Below are 18647 nucleotides of genomic sequence, written 5' to 3'. Positions count from 1 at the left end.
AATACCTTAAACCAGCTGTAGCTCTTAAAATTTCTAATCAAACACTTTGTAATAACAGTTGTAGACTGTGTACGTTTATGCAGAGGCTACAGAGAGCCATTAGGTGTTTCTCTTTCCTGGCCATACCAATCATAAAGACTAGAAAAACAAAAGACCTGCCTTCAACTTCCCTTGCAGTTGGGGAGTCACTATGTGATGAAGTTCTGGCCCATGATACATAGCAGAGTCTGCTGAGGGGGATTCAGGAAAAGCTTTGGCTTTCCTGATAAAGAGCAATACATTGCATAGTGCAACCTTCTCTCTTCCCTTCCTCCTGCCTTGAACTGGGATGTGATGGTGAGAGCTGTAGCAACCATCTCATGGCCAAAAGGAAAAGCCAAGAAGATTGCAGCAATGTTATCCCTGATATCATTGTGCCACTGAATCTACAAAAGCCATTTACCTCCAGACTTAAAAAAAATAAACCCATATTTGTTCCTGCTACTATACATAGGTTTTATGATACCAAATACACTGGCATTTTTCAATGAACATACATAAATTTTTTAAATATGCTGGTTACCACACTGATTGTGTGGTGACACTGGCATTTACTATCTGGAGTCACAGATGCCACAGTGCATGTTGGCAGCTATATGCAAAATGGCAGTAAGCATGCATGATAGAAAACCCTCAGAGTATTCATGTCACAGTAACAGAGCTATTGCTATATTTAATAATATTTTTACTATAATTTGTGAGGGGAGTCCAGGATTTACAAAATATGGTCTTTGCCCTCTGGGATCTAAGAATCTAATAGTGGAGAAAAGACTGGTAGATAAATAACTACAAAGAAGCACAGCATTACAGGGTTAGAGATGATTATAATTACGTTAGGACAGAGAGAGCTAATTTCTAGGTGGGATTCATGGACATGAGGTCAAAGCTGGGGCTTCAAGAATGGGCAGGATTTGTTAGGAAGAGGACTGTATGATCTTAAATGTAAAGTGGAAAAGTACAGGGTATGTTCAGGGAATGGCAGGTTAATGATTAAAGTAGACAGGGTTTGTGTATGACACAGTACAGGGAGAAAAGACAGTCAAAGTTGTAACTTTGGACATCTCCATTTAAAGGGAAGAGTGAGCCAAGCAGACAAAAGGAACAAAGCAAGCTTAGAGAGGAAACTAAACTGCTGGCCATTCACTCACTGTCATACAACCCATGAGAAAAGTACGATGGCATGCAGAAAGTAAAGTAGGAACAGAAGTCTTTCCTAATATGAAGCAAAAACTTTATTGTAAGGAGAGAAAAAGAACCAGGGAAGACACACTGAAGGTGACGGTGTTAGTTCCAGAACCACAGAGTAAAAGCACACACTGGGAGATAGCCAGGTACGTGGTAAGGAACAGAAGTTTATTGGGGACCCTTGGATTGAACTAATATCTTTTAAGTACCTCTATGTGAACACAACATATACTAGGTGAGAGAAGGAGAAGCTCCACAGCAAAGCAAAGATAAATATAAAAAGAGTTATTATATATGTCAGTGAAAAGTTAGGGCCAGAGAATTTCATGAATTAAAGCTCAATTTTTACTTAAGTGCTTAGTTCAGTAATTTAAAAAACCTACTTCTCCATTTCTCCCACCTAGACTACAGAGCTTAAGGACCTAACAGTGGGAAGAGTGGATGCATAGTGATAATTAGGAAAGAGGAACTAGAGGAAAGAGGAAAGATTAATTACTGGGGAGATTAAAACATGTTTATTTTACTTATATTATTTTTCCCATCTGCCATATTCAAACTCCATGAGAATTCATCCTTTTATCTATAAAATATACAAATATATCCAATGACACACACAATTTCATTCCGATATGCAACTGGGTAACTTACCACTGGGTCATACTCCCAAAGTTGGTTGCCTTTTAGATGGTGGCATTTGAGCATTGTGACAGGGCCATTAAGTTTGGAGACATCCAAGCAAAGGTCATCTGTTCTAATTTCTTTGTTAGCAGTATAAGAGAAAACCTGAAAAACAAATATGCACACATAAAAGCTTACCAGTACAAGAAATCAGCATTTTATATGCTCAATAATCTGGTAGGAAAAAACATGTATTTTAAGATACATGATTTTTGAACCTTATTAATGTAATGGAGAATAAAGGACTCAAAAGCTACACTAATTTTGCACAGAGGAAAGAAAAAATGATCTTGAATTCTCTGAATACATAATGTATTTATCAAGGGTTGTCACCTGCTTGTCTAAAAATGGCAAAATAAATCTCACACACAGCAATGTAAATACAGTTCTTATAAGGAGCCTTTTAGAAATGTTACATTTAAAAATAATTATATTGAAGGCTCCCTTCTCAAGGTCTTTATTATTTTCTCTTTAAAGGTAGGAAAATATTTCCTGAATGACATCATGAGATAAAAAGGGCAGAGGATTAAAACAAATTAAAACTTTATAAAAACACCCACCTGATTACCTCCCATACCATGACAGTTAAAAATTCCAACTTTTTCGTTCTCTTTTCTAGCCATGTTGTCTAGACACTGATTTGTTTCCACATTTCTTATCTATAGGACAACAAATAATAAAAATATAAAGAGTTAGGTTAAGTAGACAGATATACATACAGATACATACAAACATGACATAAACCTAAACTTTCCATTACTATAAAACCACCTGGAATTCCTGAGGTAAGGGCTTTAAGTTGGGGGATGGTGGGGGAATCACTATCTAGCTATCTAAAATTCTGTGATCTAAAGGCAGAGAACAGACTGGTAGTTGCCACAGAGGAGGGGGGCAGAGGTGGGTGAAGGGGGAAAACATTTGAAAATATTTGGTATCTTGATCTGGATGATGGTTACATGAGTGTATACACATGTCAAAATTCAGCAAGTTTTACACTGAGATTTTATATGTACCTTAATTTAAAAAACATTAAAAAATAATAATTGGAATTAAAAATAAGATTCAATGGTTTAGAAAGATGTAGTTATATAATTTTTCTGTTTCGGGGAGAACTCCTTTAAATTCTCATTTTTATCATTTTTCCAAGCTGTTCTTCTAGGATTTGTATTTAGTTCAATAAGCTCTACTTCACTTAATAATTTAAGGCAATTTAACAACTTTGTTAATCACCAAGATGAGGGACATTACTTTTGACAACCACTCTGATAACTAACTTCTCAGGAAACTCACAGTTGGTACTTTCTAATCAAAGAGTTTGGAGCTTGGCTTAACCATAAGCCTAAGCATAGAGTGATATAATTAGGAAGAATTTTTTAAGCAATGCCCCTTAATGTTTTGTTTTCTCTGAACCATTGCAGTTTCAAAGTACATGGTAAGTTGAAAGACATTTGGAAGTCCTAAATTATTCCCAGGGATGATATTGTTAGCAAGTATGCCAGAATGGAGATGTGTGACAACTACATCTGTCATGACATGTAGATAAAAAAAAAAATAACTAATTTTGTATGACAGAGTGGGTGCAAAGTTAAAACCACAAACAGGTCATTCACTTTTATAAATGAATGTATAGTTTACATATTATTCCAGTATTTTGATAAGGCACTAACAAGTACATATGAATTTTTTTCCTTATAAAGATACAAGGAAGTAGGTGTGAAAAACTATTATTCCCAGGCAGTCAGGAACAAAAAGTGGGGCTTTGGCAGAAGAGAGACTGGGGTTTAATTACAAATGACTCAAACCCTCTGAGATCAATTTCCTAATAGTAACTGGAAGGTAATGTTGGCTCTCTGCTGAGGTTATGTACAACGAAGCATCCATACACCTACCTCAGAGTCTAGCACATAGTATATATAGAAATAGTAACAATCTGCATTGCCATGTTATTGCTAGTTACCTCCAGCTAGCTATTAAACCTCAAATTCAGTTCATGCAAAACAATATTTTCCAATCTTTTAATGCTAATGTTTCCTTATCCGAGTACTTCAATATGCCCCTGCCACTCCACTCTGACCTTGAGAATCTAAAACAAACCTCATTTCTCTAAGAGTTCTCTTCCTCATACTCTTATTTTTATTAATAATCCCACAATTTGTCCAATTATTCAAGATGGAAATCCCAGTGCCTTTTTCCCCAAGTCCAACACATCATATTAGTATCCAAGAATTCTTTTACCATGAAGTTTTAACTCAGAAACTTATTATCTCAGAAGCAAATTTTACAAAAGGTTTTATAGTTACAATCTAATTTTATACATATATAAAAAATGAAAAAAATGCGATATATATATATATATATATATAAAACATCTTTCTGCACTTCTGTGGGTAATCAATACTTAATCATGTACATTGACAAAGAACTTAGTTCAAAATGTAACAAGATGAGTCCCTATGTCATATATTCATGTAAACCAATTATTTCCTTGCACTTTTAGAAAAAATTACAAACTCTTCAGTCCTTTTTCTCAATTTTTTTTCTTTCAAATACAGATGTAGGGGTTGCTTAAGAAAGTAATAACTCACACCAGTAAGGATCACCATCATTGAAAAGACAAACAACAACAGATGTTGGCGAGGTTGCGGAGAAAGGGGAACCCTCCTACACTGCTGGTGGGAATGTACATTAGTTTAACCATTGTGGAAAGCAGCATGGAGATTCCTCAGAATGCTCAAAATAGAAATATCATTTGACTCAGGAATTCCACTTCTAGGAATTTACCCTAAGAATGCAGCACTCCAGTTTGAAAAAGACAGATGCACCTCTGTGTTTATCGCTGCACTATTTACAATAGCCAAGATATGGAAGCAACCTAAGTGTCCATCAGTAGATGAATGGAAAAAGAAGATGTGGTACTATACACAATGGAATATTACTCAGTCATAAGAAAAAAAATAGATCCTACCATTCGCAACAACATGGATGGAGCTAGAGGGTATTATGCTCAGTGAAATAAACCAGATGGAGAAAGACAAGTACCAAATGATTTCACTCATATGTGGAATATAAGAACAAAGGAAAACTGAAGGAACAAAACAGCAGCACAATCACAGAACCCAAGAATGGACTAACTGTTACCAAAGGGAAAGGGACTGGGGAGGATGGGAGGGAAGGGAGGGATAAGGGCGGGGAAAAAGAAAGAGGGCACTATGATTAGGACGGGGAGGGCTGTGCAACACAGAGAAGACAAGTAGTGATTTTACAGCATCTTACTACGCAGATGGACAGTGACTGTGAAGGGGTATGTGGGGGGGACTTGGTGAAGGGGGGAGCCCAGTAAACATAATGTTCTTCATGTAATTGTAGATTAATGATACCAAAATATAAAAAAAAGAAAGTAACAAATACCACAGGAATGATTAGAGAACAACCACTATTATCCTGGTTTTCTGTCAAATGGAGTGGCCTTTTGGTTAAATGACTGATTATCTTTACCAAACTCAAAATGAATTAAAATTAATACAATTCTCCCCAAATGGAAGAGGACTTCCTATCACTCTGTACTATCATATAATAAATCAACTTTGGTTATTTTGTTTCCATGATTTATGTTGCTAACAAATTACAGCAAATAAATCATGCTTACCCTGAGCTAGGCACTGTTCTATGTTTTTATATAACAGCTTATACACCATCTTTACAACATTTCTATAATTAATTTCAGGTTGTTTTCTGACATGAGAGATCTGAGCCTTTATCCCTTTGCATTACTACTAACCATTACATGTTAAAAGTAGACTTTCTCCAAGGATAGGAAACTGCTGCTTCCCATCAACTGTTAGACTGACAATGAACCTTGACACAATGTCATCAGTGAGGCCCAGCTGAGGTGAGTGGTCAGGGACCTGGTTGTGGATCTCTGCTGGGGCCTGATAGTACTCCTCTTAAATGTGGGGAGGACTGGACGATGTCCTGCACAATGAGGTGAAGTAGAAACTTCTGTAGCTGTTGAATGTTTTGGTCCCTGGGTGGCTTTAATATTTGAAGGCAGAGAGAACTCTGTTTGGCTTAACAAATATGTGACATCTCTGTAGCTGAAGAGGACATCTGCTTTCCAGCTGGTTCTTCTACACACTGGATGGCTGGAGAAGACAGTTTTCAGAGAATATCCTCATCCTTGGAGAAATATATGTGCCCTATCTCAATGGGGTGTGTAAGATGATTTTTCAAGGATATGAAGAACAAAGATGACTAGGGGGTGAGTTCTGGGAACAATTTTGTCCTTTGGGATACCAGTTAATAGCTTTGTTTGGTGAGAATTAACTTTGAAAAGTTTTCGGAGAAAGGAAAAATTAGGAACAAATTGAATAAGATATTCAAAACTGTAATTCCATATAGCTTTAAGGCTATGTAACCAACTGCCAGCTTCTAGTGAGGTATGGAAGTTAGAAATGCTGGTTACAAACACTTGCTCCAATGTCTATACTGGGATGCAAATAGGCAAGGTTACCCAAAATCTGACACTTTAAAAAAGTAATTGAAAAAACAGCACTTGGAGAACATAGAGTAATATAAAATGTAGGCACGTTATCAGGGAAAAGGAAGAGAAAATACATTAAAGAATTTAAAAATTAATGTAAGGATGTTCTACTCAGAAGTCTCCTTCATTGGGTTTCTAAAAAAGTAGGCTAAAACTAGAAAAAAAGAAAAGAGTGGGAACCTTTGGACAAGTAGGGAGTATTCTGAAGTTCAGTCTAAGGAAAAGATGGGCTAGCTTCTGGGTTCTCCCACTCTCTAGAGGATTTTGTCCCACCTTTTGGGATATATAGAGTGTGGATTGACAGCAGAATGCTCAGTCTTATTACACTATAAATTCCTTCTAGTTTTCTCACATTTCAAGTTACATCTTGATGACTATCTTGGAAAGAGAAAAAATGAGGTAGTCCTTTTGGTTGGTTTAATATTTTATATCATCAGGATGGCTAATAGCAACTGAGATTCTAAATTATCAGGGACCCTTAAACTAAAAGACTGATTTCATATAGGAAAAGAAAGGAGCTTTTCCTCGCTGGAGTCAATAATCCTGAATATAAATAAGATTCTGATGTTCTACTTAATCTAGCAGGAAAATAACTACTGACAGGATGGCTTGGGAATTCGATATAGCATTAACTCTTCTAAAGTTGTTTTAGGATGTATCTACTGTAAGTTATTTGAGAGTAAAGACAATTATAGAAGGCATATAGTATAGTTAAAAGTTTTTAAAACACTGGGATAGGCAAGCAAAAATATGGACACATCAATTTAGAGGGCCTTGGCAGGCAGAAATTTGCGGAATGACAGCAAAATAGAGGGATAACCTCCAGTGCTGACTGTTGTGTTACTGTCTCCACCACTGTCCTGCAGAATTTTCTGTGATAATGGAAATAACCTATATTTGTGCTGTACAATAGAGTAGCCACTAGCCATATGCTACTGGGCCCTTTATTATTTTTTTCCTTGTGCTTCTTGTTATTGAGTACCATATATGGAGCAAGTATGACTGAGGAACTGAATTTTAAATTATATTTGATTTTACTTAATTTATAAATAACCATATAGGGTAGTGGCTATCATATTGGATGTGTAGGACTAGATGCTGACACATAGGAGAAAGTTTTCCACCATTTGTGAGGGGCTCTTGTCAATGAGGGGAACAGTGCACAACATGCTCATGAAGCCAAGTTATCATGTCCTTGGAACTCTGTAAAAGACATGTGGAAGTGCCCAAGTTTGATGTGTACTTTCTAGAATTAGGGGAAGTTGTAAAGGACCTAACTGATTTAAAGGGGGAAGGACAGCAAGCTAATAGTCCTTTTTGTAGGATTTGTTTATGACTGAATAAAACATCTTTCCTTACAGAACCAGACTTGCCAATGAGTCATACCAAAGAAGTCACAGGTACCATGTACAACTACGAGAATGCCAAACAGTGAGGGACTGCCAGAAACAGGAAGTTCTCTATCTGAATCACAGCAGTGTCTGAACTATGGTGCTAGGGGGAAATAGCCATACTTTCAAGGTGTCTGGAGGCAGATGGGGATTAGTGAGAGCTTAGGGTGTGGGGAATGGAGACCTGGCCTCATCACTCCCATCTCTACATTACTATCTGTGAGGTCTTGCCAGGTTAGTCCTCTAAGACAGTGTCTCAGAAAACCACAATCTGGCCAGGTGTTGACAGACATCAATTAACAAGGGCTTTGTGATCAAATACGTTTGGGAGATACCAGGTTAAACAAATTTAAATAGGTTTCTTTACTGAAGGACATCTTAAAGTCTTTTAATGCACTATGACTGTTGGTAGGGGTGGGGACTGGTGGTAAGAAGATATAAACAGCATTTCCCAAATATTTTTGGCCACAAAAATCTATTCCCTCCTCTCCCATCCAGGCCTTTCTAATCAAGCACCTTGAGGGACATCAGGCATCAGCATTTTTAGTACAGTAATTGGGAAATGTTACTGTAAGAACCTCATTTTCTCATCTATAAAACAGGGATAATAATCTCTCAAAGAGGTAACACATACAGAGGCATAGCAGGAACTGACACAGTAGGCCCACAATAACTGTTTCCTTCCTTATTTACACATTTTAGCAATTCTTCAGCTCCTTTCTGAAGTAGCAACTTAGATGTACATAGCTATCCAGAAAAATACCGTTTTACCTTAAGAGTTGAAAATAATTGTGAATGCACTCATTCCTGGGAAACAGGCAAGAAGTTAGAGCCTAAATTTCTTAGTTTCTGCTATAATCCCCTCCAGAATCTGGGTACCTCCATTTAGACGGACAAAATAAATGTTAAGTGCTTAGAATTTTTGGAATCCAGTATAATGGAACTGGGGATTCTTACTCTCTGCCAAAAAGGAAACATTGGTTAGATGTGAGAAAGCGTATGGGTGTTAGTGATTAAGAGTACAAGCTCTCATGCCAGACTGCCTGTGTTCAATCCTGTCTTTTCCATTTTGTGGCTATGACCTCAGCCATGTTTAAACCATTTATTTATGTATGCCTCAATTTACTCACTGTGAAGTGAGGGTAACAGCAACCATGTCTCACAGTGTTGATGTGAGGAATAAAATGAGTTAATATTTATAAAGGACTAGATTGGTGCTTGACATAAGAGTTCATAATCACTAAATTTTAGGTTATTAGATCTGCCTGGAGAAGCAACTGGTCAGTCCATAAAACTGGCTAACCTGCCAGAGGTGTGGATTATTTGCTTTCTCTGCTGAGAATATTCATCTCCTAGATTAACAACTATTAAGATATCACAATAAAACACATTTACTCAATTCCAGGTCCTAGAGGAGCTATGACAGGTGGACTTAGAGTGATGCCACAGACTCTAAATTTACACCTAATTTCCTTTTCTACTCTTAATATCCTATGATTTCAGATTTCTAAAGGCCCTTGAATTATGACAAAAGATCTCCCAAAGGCTAAATTCCAGTGTCTAGCTACAGCAGGCTCATGGAGGTGGAGTTATGATCACAAGCATAAGATCCCTGGCTGTGCTGTGGTGGGTGCCTGACAAACCCAGCCTGAAACAGGCATTAATCTGGTACACAGCCTGATATTGGGAGCATATGTGCTGAAGACCAGCTGGTTAGTTAATGACAGTAACAAGCAGGCCACAGAGGGTAAAATCTGATCCTTACACAGAAAACCAGCCAACAAGAGGCAGGTAAAAGGCAAGCTTGCTTTGGCAATAGTCTACTATGGGTTAGATAAGTGGCTCTTTGTACTACACCTATATTCTAGCCTAGCTAACAATGCTTAGGTGTTATCCTAAATTGGGTCAGTTCAAAGGAAAAAACAACTCCTCACTCTCTATTCTAAAGGCAAGTTATAGGAGCAACTACTATAAATCTTCCCATGGCACATCACCCACCCTGGGCCTTTCTCAACCAGAACAAGGTTGTAGTAAAGGAAACAGACGCTCATTAATGAGGCAAGAAACTCAGCATACCCTTCACTTGTTTGAGGATGAACCTCTTAAATCACAAAAAAGTTCAGAGGTAGAGTGCTCAGGTCAACCCTGAAGTAACTACTGAGGATGGACATAGGAGTCTGCTCTTGCCTTAGCGTGGAGGAACAAGCAGGCAGCCGAATGCTTTCCCTCTAACTTACCACTGCCCAGCTCCCCTCTCTCGTCTGTTTGCTGTCCCTATCCTACTTTTCTACTTCGCATCTCTTCCTCTTTCTCCAAGCCCCCATCACCAATATCTCCGGTCTCTTCCCTCTCAACCAATGATTTGTGTTCAACTGAGGAAAAAGAGGTCATCAAAGGGGAACTTCCTCACACTTGCCTCATAAACTACCAGTTTCTATTTTCAGATCTACAAATGACCTGCGCTTGTCCCCATTCCTTCTACTTTCCTACCTATTGCAATGGATTAACTGTCTCCCTGACCCCTACCCCACTCACCTCCACATGAGCACTGGAGTGCATCTCCTCCCACCTACTAAACATATGACACCTGCAATCATTGCTCTTTCCTTCAGCATCTTTACCTTTTCTCATTTGGGTCATATGCATCAGCACAGTTTCATCTTAGCAAAACAAAGAAAGCAAAAAACCCCTTCCTTAACTCCATATCCCCTTTCAACTACTGACAATTTCTCTGCCCTCCTTTACAACAAAATTTCTTACAAGCCTTGTCAATATTCATGATCCCCACTTGCTCTTCTCCAGTCTCCCCTAAAGCCACCGGAGATTTTGTCCCTACCAATCTCTATGGGAACCCTCTGGGCACAGAGAGATGGAGCCTGCTGACAATGTCTCCCTTGACAATCCATGGACCAATTCTCAGTACTACTCTTACTCAACTTCTCTGCAGTGTTCAACACAGTCAATCACTTCCTCTTTCTTGAAATATGTCCTTCACTTAGTCTCTGGGGCACCACTTTCTTGATTCTCCTCCTATTTCAAAGGTCACTCTTTCTCAACTTTTTGGTCTAATTCCTTCTCATTTCATAATTAGAATACTGGAGTACGCCATGGCTTGGTCCTCACTCCTTCCCTCTTCTCCATCGATGCTTGATCCTCCCACAGTAATCTCATTGAGTTTTGTGGTTTAAAAAACTACCTATATGCTGAGTACTTTCAACTTTAGATCTCCAGCCACAAACTCTTATCCTGCTACCTACCCAATATCTTTACCAGGATCAAATTTAACATGTCCCAAAGTGCAATGTTAAATGCCGTCCACACCTACAATGCCCCAGTTTCTCAGGCTAAAATCTTAATATAATCCTCTCCAATATACCAGCTCTACTCTTGTTCCCATACAGTTTTGCTCCACATAGCAGACAGTCTGATCCTTTCCCAATGAAAGTGTGCTCATATCTTCCTATGGCTTCCAGTCTTACTCAGAATAGAACCCCAAGTCTTTACCAAGGCCTACAAGCTCAATGTGATTTGACCCCTCAGTATGTATTGACTTTATCTTCTACTACCTTCCCCAGTAGCAGCTGTTCAGTCCATCCCAGGTAACTGGTACCTCTGGTGTTTCTGGAATGTGCCAAGTACACTCTTGTCTTTGGGCCTTTTATTGGTACTTGCTTTTTTCCTGTACCCAAGATGTTCTTTCCCCCAAAATTCATATGGACTGCTAATCCACTTCCCTTAGATCTTTGCTCAAAAGTAAAAAATCTTATATGCAAAGCCTTTTCCAATTACTCTACATTAAACTGCATGACTTCTCCCACCACCCCCCCCAGCCATTCTCTGCTCTCTTTGCCCTTACCACCACCTTACATTGCATATGTTTAACAATCTGTCTTCCTTAACAGACTGTCAAGATTCACAAGAGCAGAGACTTTATTTTATTCACTATTGTATTCCCTGTACTTAAAATAGTAGCTATCACATATTAGGCTCTCAAATATTTGCTGAACAAATGAAAGGACTATGGAATGAGGGATTTATTTTTCTGAATATTGGGAGGTTCAGTCCTGGAATGGGGCCTGGTTGTGGACTCTCCACATGCATCACCATTTGCCACTGTAACTTCTATTTACTATTTTCAAGTTTCTTTGTCAATTCTTTACAATTTGTCTTTACTTTTAAGTTCTTTAAGCTTTGATTCAGGCTAATTAACACCAGGACATTAGCTTTAGGAGTACATGGTTTCAACTAAATGGGTCAGTTTGTTAAAATAAAAAGTCTATGGAAAAAACTTACAACAAAAGCCCCACTGTGAAATATCAGGGGGAGCATTCTTATTCTAACAGAATATAACATGACACAAAATTAACAAGATTCCATATTATGAGACAGACTGTGTTAAGAATTTTCCCCACACTTGAGGTTATGTACTTTTAATATGAAGCTACTCCCTTGTTGGAAGTTTAACCTCTATTGTTTTGATAAATGAGAACATAATAACCACATTAAAAAAAATGTGTGTGTGTGTGTGTGTGTATTTTTACCTCTCCCAAAGAGAAATAGTGACGTGGAATCTGGGAATCAGGATAAATATTCTCTAAGTACCAAGAGAAAGGTCTGCATAGTAGTTTGTGTCTTAGACCAAGTCTTGACGATATGTCTCCATAATCTACCTTTGTAACACCTGAAAGACATAATTGAAAGATATAATTGGCTCTGAATTTTTAATGTTCTAGTATGTACCACATTTCTATTTACATATTGCATCTAACAAGCCAAAAGCAAATGGGAAGAGACCTTTCATTCTGGTTATATGTGACTACACAAGTCATATACTAGACGAATCCACTGCCCAAAATACAAAACAAGAAAACATATTAATATGTTTTATTTTTTGCAAAGAATTAAATTTATGTGAGAAAGAAATACAAGCTAATAATATTAAACACAAATGTTAGTTACATGAGATTAGAAAACTTTATGTTGAGAGAAAAACAAAAATCAAGATCCATCTTGCTCAAATTTTAAACAGAACAATTGTTTTCAGTCAGGCTTCTGTCATACAGGTCACTGAATTGCACACACAATGATTTGACAGTTTTGTGGTAATTGAAAATGATTGGAATGTCAGGCAAGTTTATAGCTAATGGAACAATGATTCCTACAAAACTGAACAGCAGGGAATAGCAGGAAAAAGTTCCTGGGGGAGAAGTCCCTTAAGGCATGTGCTAGAGCTCTGCTCTAGCCTGGAGTTCTCAACATTTTCACATAAATGTTAACAACTGCACTTAGGTTAAAAAATAAACAAAATGGACAACACCTGGGCTAACAGTAATTTCTGCAGTACTGACATGCAGACTTTATTGTTATTGTTAACAATATACCAGGTAGTCTGCTAAGACCTTTCTATAATGTGTGTGATTTCATTTTTTCCTTACAACAATTTGTCTCTGTTCAAACCTTCTTTTCTATCTCTTACTTCACCCTCAGAATGCATTACAGGAAGAAAGATACAGTCTTATATATCTAATGCAAAATAATGCCAACCTGGAGAAATTATATAGAAGAAATTCTTGAATTCATCCATCCACACTTCTGCAAGTCGTCTGTTATTTTTATTGATAATCTGCCCTGTGCCTCCAGGAAATGTGTAAGGTGTGGCTTTCCGAAACACATGTCCAACATGTGAGCAGGTAACAATCTCTAAAGTTCCCCCACACTGCCAAATCTGAAAACAGCAAAGAAGACCACATAAGAGAAACTGACAGTTGTTTTTTTTTAACAAAAAAAACTGTTCACCTCTATTGATTTTCATAGTTGGATTTCACAGAATCAAGAGCATACATATAATGGAGCTCCTGCTATACAGCCACAAAGCCAGGGCTTCCTAAGAAGCAAATCTTCCTGTAATTTTTCATTCTCATCAAACCAGAAGTTAAGGTTAAATTCAGAAAAGACAGGTTAAAGGCTACTACAAAAAATATATGAGGTCTAGAGTAATGTTTTTCTAACTGCAGGCCATGACTCATAAAAGGATCATAAATTTAAATTTGATGAACTGCAACCAACACTTGCCAGAAGGACATACTGTTTTGTACAATGTTTTAATTTACTGTGTTGTGAATGTGTAATATACTATGTATTTATTAATGTTGTTCATTGTAAAAAAAAACTTTGATCATGGTATCCCACCAGAGTCCTCTGTGTTCCATTTTCCCCAGACCTGTACATTACAGCCTGCATTTAAACATAGCCTAGGAATATAAACTGGGTCTCTCATGAGTTACTCAGTGGGACAGTGTCTTTGTGAGAATATAAAGAATAAAGAGGTAGAAGATCATTATATATGCTTTAAACATCTTTGATTTAATGAAATTATCCTTCTCCTTTCAAAATATTTTTCATCAATTAAAAATCTACTGTTTATAATTAAAACACATTTTGAAAAGTTTTGATTTTGTTAAATAACCAGCATGTCTACTTTAACTTTTCTCAGGGTCACAAAGAAATACAATTAGACAGAAGAATTTCCAAGATGACCTAGAGTCCAAACCTTTTTCGGGCAAAGTGGGCCACTAGGAACAAAGTGAACTAGCTGGTTTAGACTGCAGTGCAGTTCAGGGTGGTCCACTATAAGCCGTGTGTCTAAAGTTGATTATTTTCAGAAATACACAATGTCATTCAAATAATAAGTTGATTTTAGTGAAAGTGAAATGTGTAAGAATTTAATGTAAGGTTGACTGGGTTAAATTTAATTAGAGCAATTTAAAAATTCTTTTGCCTTTTTCTTTTTATTGAAAGATATAAAGCTGATAAAGTAAACCAGGCTTTATATAAGAACAATTTTCACATCAGAAGGACAAAGCATATTACAGAAAACAGAATTATGTTTTTGCCAGTAAGTACCAAACTAGCACATGCAAACTTCATATTATTTTTAGAGCTTGACTTACTTCCTTGAAAACAACAGAAATTTTAAAAAAGTAGGAAATCTTGTATAAGTTTTATAGTTGGGCTATTAAGATAACTGTATTATTTGCTTAAAACAGTTTATGATGAATCCTTAGTAGTGGCACCAAAATTGTAATGCACTGAGGCTCCAAAGTCCAGTGAAACTCATATTAAATTCAATATTTGTTTTTCATTTACAGAAATATGAATAATTAAAGCACATCTATATTTGAGGTTAAATAAAACACTTTCAAAGGGAACTTACCCTAAAGGAAATTTCTAGGTTTTCTCCTCCCCAAATATCCATTCCAGCATCATAGGTTCCAATTTCCTGAAAGTAATCTCTATCTATCGAGAAAAGGCCTCCTGCCATTGTAGGGGTTCTGAAATTCAATCATAATACTACACCATTAATTGTAATAATTTAAAATTCACAAGCATTTTTTTAAAGTAGTAGTTTTATAACTGACTATAACTACACAATAAATGCTTATTCTCACACTCAGAAACTTTCATAGGCTCTCAGAGGCTTTCTGTGTTTTATGCTATTACTTGGTCTTGGGATATTACCTGTACCCTAGTCATGCTGACTGCTGGGCCTACTATGCCACAGCTTAAGCTGGCACATCCTTCTCTGTTCAGTCCCAATGGCTCTTTCTGTCTTTGTCTCCGGGTCCAAACTGAGCTTCCAGCTGAAGCTCCTTACATTAAAGCTATTTCTTGTAATCCTCTCCATCTGACTGTGTATCTACTCTACAGTTTCTAGCAACTAGAAATGCAGTTGACTAGACTCATTAACCAACTAGACTCAGTTAGCAACTCTAAAACGCTAGGTTCCAAAGGGTGGCAAATATTGCAAAGACTTAAGATTAGACAGGATGAAGACAACAAGGCCCTTTCCCCATACCTCAGAATACATTTATCCTTTTGATATGATTCTCAAAGCTAGACAATCCCCTGTGAATGTTTGCCACACTAATTACCTGACAGGAAGAGTCCGATCACCTTTCCTCCTATCCATTTCTCTTTGGGGAACAGGATACCAGCGAAAATTGAGTTTCCAGTTGAAGCCACCATAGGTCATATCAGAGCCTGCCATGTACTCAAAAGAATCATCACTGATCACATCAATAATAGGACATACCACTGTTTTCCTAAAAATGCAAAGCATATTAAAAAATCTTAAAACTTTCCTTTTGAGGTCTAGCATAACAATTATATAAAAATGTATACTGAGTATATTAAAAATAAAAAAATATTTTATAATGTTAAAGACAATGATGAAAAATTTCCTGTTACATCTTACCAAGCTAGCATAAGTATTTATAATTCACTGATAACCTTCCATACCTTTTTCATTCTTTTACATATTTGTCATATGTGAAAACACTTAAAATACTTCTAGTTTTCAAAAATGACACTTAATGACTACATATTTAATCATTTTAAGGTAATAATTTTCTTAATAAACAACTCTTGGATATTTGTGTTCCTTATAGTTTTTTGCTATTAAGATACTGAGTGAACATGTTTATATGTATAATACTTCACTTTTGCTTTAAGAGTAAACTAAATTTCCAGGAGTGAGATCACCTTAAAGGAAGGAACCTTTTGTAGCATTATTCTTTACTGCTTTCCAAAAATATTATGGCATTTTTTATTAACCTTAAATAACTCATACTTGGCCACAGCCCCTTCTAGGGAAAGGTGCCCTGCTCAAAGCTAGTCACATTTTAGAGTACGTTATAGCTTCACCGTCCCCATCCACCTTGTCTAAGAAATCTTCTCTACTCTAAAATCATGAAAAGATATTCTGCTATATGGTTTCCAAAAAATTATAATTTTGCTTTTCATATTCAAATATTTAATTATATGGAATTGATTTTCAATATGATTTGCAATAAGTAATCCAACTTCATTTACTTTCTAGTATTGTTTATTTCACGGTCCTTTTTTCCTCTGCTGTAGTCATCAATGCCTGCTCTGTTGTAAATCAAGTTCCCACATAAACCTAGGATGATCTAGGTTTATGTGGGAAGTATTCTGTTCACTAGTCTACTTGTGGATTCCTGTGTCAGCATGTCCCTGCCACCATTGCTGTGGCTTTAAAATAAGCCCTGCTGTCTGGTGAGGCAGCCCTGTTGAGCCTACCTCATCTTCAAGAGTACTGGAGCTATGTTGTGATTTTTTAAAATCATTATTTAAATTGAAATACAATTTATATATAATATTATATTGGTTTCATATGAACTTAGTGATTCATCAATTATTACTAAATGCTTATTTTTTTAAACACATATTTCTTATATAAATGTTAGAATCAGCTAGATTCTCCAAAGAAAATTCTGTTGATATTTCAATTGGAAATGCTCTGAATTTACAGGTTAGTGTGGGAAGAATTGCTATTTTTGTATTGACTTTTATATCCATGATCATTATCCTTCTCTCCACTTAGATTATTACTCAGTGACTTTCAAGTGTTCTATTTTATGCATCTTGTTAAACATATTCCAAATTATATCTTATGACTTTTACTGATATTATAAATGGTATAATTTCTTTTTACATTGTATTTTCTAACTATCCCTTGCTAGTATGGAGAAGGCAACTGACTACTTCTATAGAGATCTTATGTTTGGCAACATTGTTAAACTCTTAAAATTTCTACTATTTTTGTATACAGACTTTTTCTTCATTAAAAAGCACTTCATTTGGCAAAAAACATAGTGTGAGAGGTGAGAGGCCTCCTCCTAAAACCACATATAATACAAAAATACAATTAATACAACTAATGCTGAAAGAACAACAGGAAAGAAGGCTGGGTTGGACTGCATATACCTGGAGAAAAGAACAGACCTCATGAAACAGGGTAACATACCAAAGCTGAGATCCAGTGAGACCCAAGCCCTTCCCCCACCCCACCTCACCGGCTGGAGGAAGAGAAACAGAGTGGGGAAGGAGTAGAGGGCTGGGACTGCTGAACACCTAGCCCTGGAAATCTGCTCTGGGAGCACAAATCTACATTGCATGGTGCTCTGGTGATTAGTGGGGTTGGAAAACTAAGACAGGTGGAATACCTGGAGAGACTGAGAGTCCAGCAGCTTGTAGAAAACAGGGATCCATATCCAGCTGCTATGGGACAAAAGAAAGGCAGGCAGTCTGAGAGACTTCCTACCAGCAAGAGGACTGCTAAAGGGGCAAGGATTGCACAGAGCTAACTGCTCAGGAGAAAGGACAGGTACACAAAATTGTCTGGTGGCACTCTAGCCAGCAGGTTGGGAACTATCAGGAGCTTCAGGCACTCCATCTCAATGGCTGGCTACGGAGTAGCTCCAAGGCCCCCAACCGTGATACACAGCCTGCTGCACCTTTCTCCTAGACTGCTGTTACTGGGTCGCAAAGTGGCAGTCCCTGCCCAGGCATCAGGCCAGGCTCAGGGAGGACCCACCTACAGCAGCTACTAACCCAAAGCACAGAGGCTTACACCTGTGCATTCAGCCCACTGGTTCAGGCAGTGGAGACAGGCATAGCAGCCGGGAAGGAGGAAACAGCTCTTCCCTTGCACCCCCAGACACCAACACTGCTCAACTGTGACCCCTGACATTGCTTCAGGGGCTAAGCAGATCCAGACAACAGAGCTTTTGGGCACAAGAGGGCACCACATACAAATATGAAACGTCAAAGAACCTGGTTCAAACCAAAATTGTACAAACAACAGAAAAAGAGACAAATGAAATTGATCTTATCAATCTTCCTGAAAAAGATTTCAAAATAAAAATCATAAACATGCTCATAGAGGTACAGAAAAATATTCAAGAACTAAGGAGCGAATTCCAGTTGGAGATCAATCATTAACGAATACAATG

The 18647-nt window shown here is 37.3% G+C and overlaps 1 protein-coding gene and 1 long non-coding RNA gene across 5 annotated transcripts in view; one reads left to right on the top strand and one right to left on the bottom strand.

The window, feature by feature from the left end:
* LOC118972269 (uncharacterized) overlaps positions 1-13451 on the top strand; it is a 169281-nt gene extending 155830 nt beyond the window's left edge. The window contains exons 4-5 of one of the 2 annotated variants that reach the window (XR_012121195.1): positions 5997-6160; positions 13321-13451. This is a non-coding gene — a long non-coding RNA (uncharacterized lncRNA). Of the gene's footprint in view, positions 1-5996; positions 12369-13320 lie in introns of those variants that run through there. The other variant, XR_012121194.1, reaches the window with a different exon arrangement.
* GALNT1 (polypeptide N-acetylgalactosaminyltransferase 1) overlaps positions 1-18647 on the bottom strand; it is a 131043-nt gene that overhangs the window by 11184 nt on the left and 101212 nt on the right. For all 3 annotated transcript variants that reach the window (XM_037017478.2, XM_037017484.2, XM_073212913.1), the window contains 6 exons: positions 15765-15935; positions 15047-15164; positions 13378-13558; positions 12375-12514; positions 2463-2561; positions 1873-2007 (listed from right to left, as the gene is read on the bottom strand). In XM_037017478.2, coding sequence (XP_036873373.1) covers positions 1873-2007; positions 2463-2561; positions 12375-12514; positions 13378-13558; positions 15047-15164; positions 15765-15935 — 844 coding nt within the window. The remainder of the gene's footprint in view (positions 1-1872; positions 2008-2462; positions 2562-12374; positions 12515-13377; positions 13559-15046; positions 15165-15764; positions 15936-18647) is intronic.

Source organism: Manis javanica, chromosome 9 (genome assembly GCF_040802235.1).
Source record: "Manis javanica isolate MJ-LG chromosome 9, MJ_LKY, whole genome shotgun sequence".
Lineage (NCBI taxonomy): Eukaryota > Metazoa > Chordata > Mammalia > Pholidota > Manidae > Manis > Manis javanica.
The sequence above is the reverse complement of the archived record's forward strand: the minus strand, read 5'-3'. Positions and strand labels throughout refer to the sequence as shown.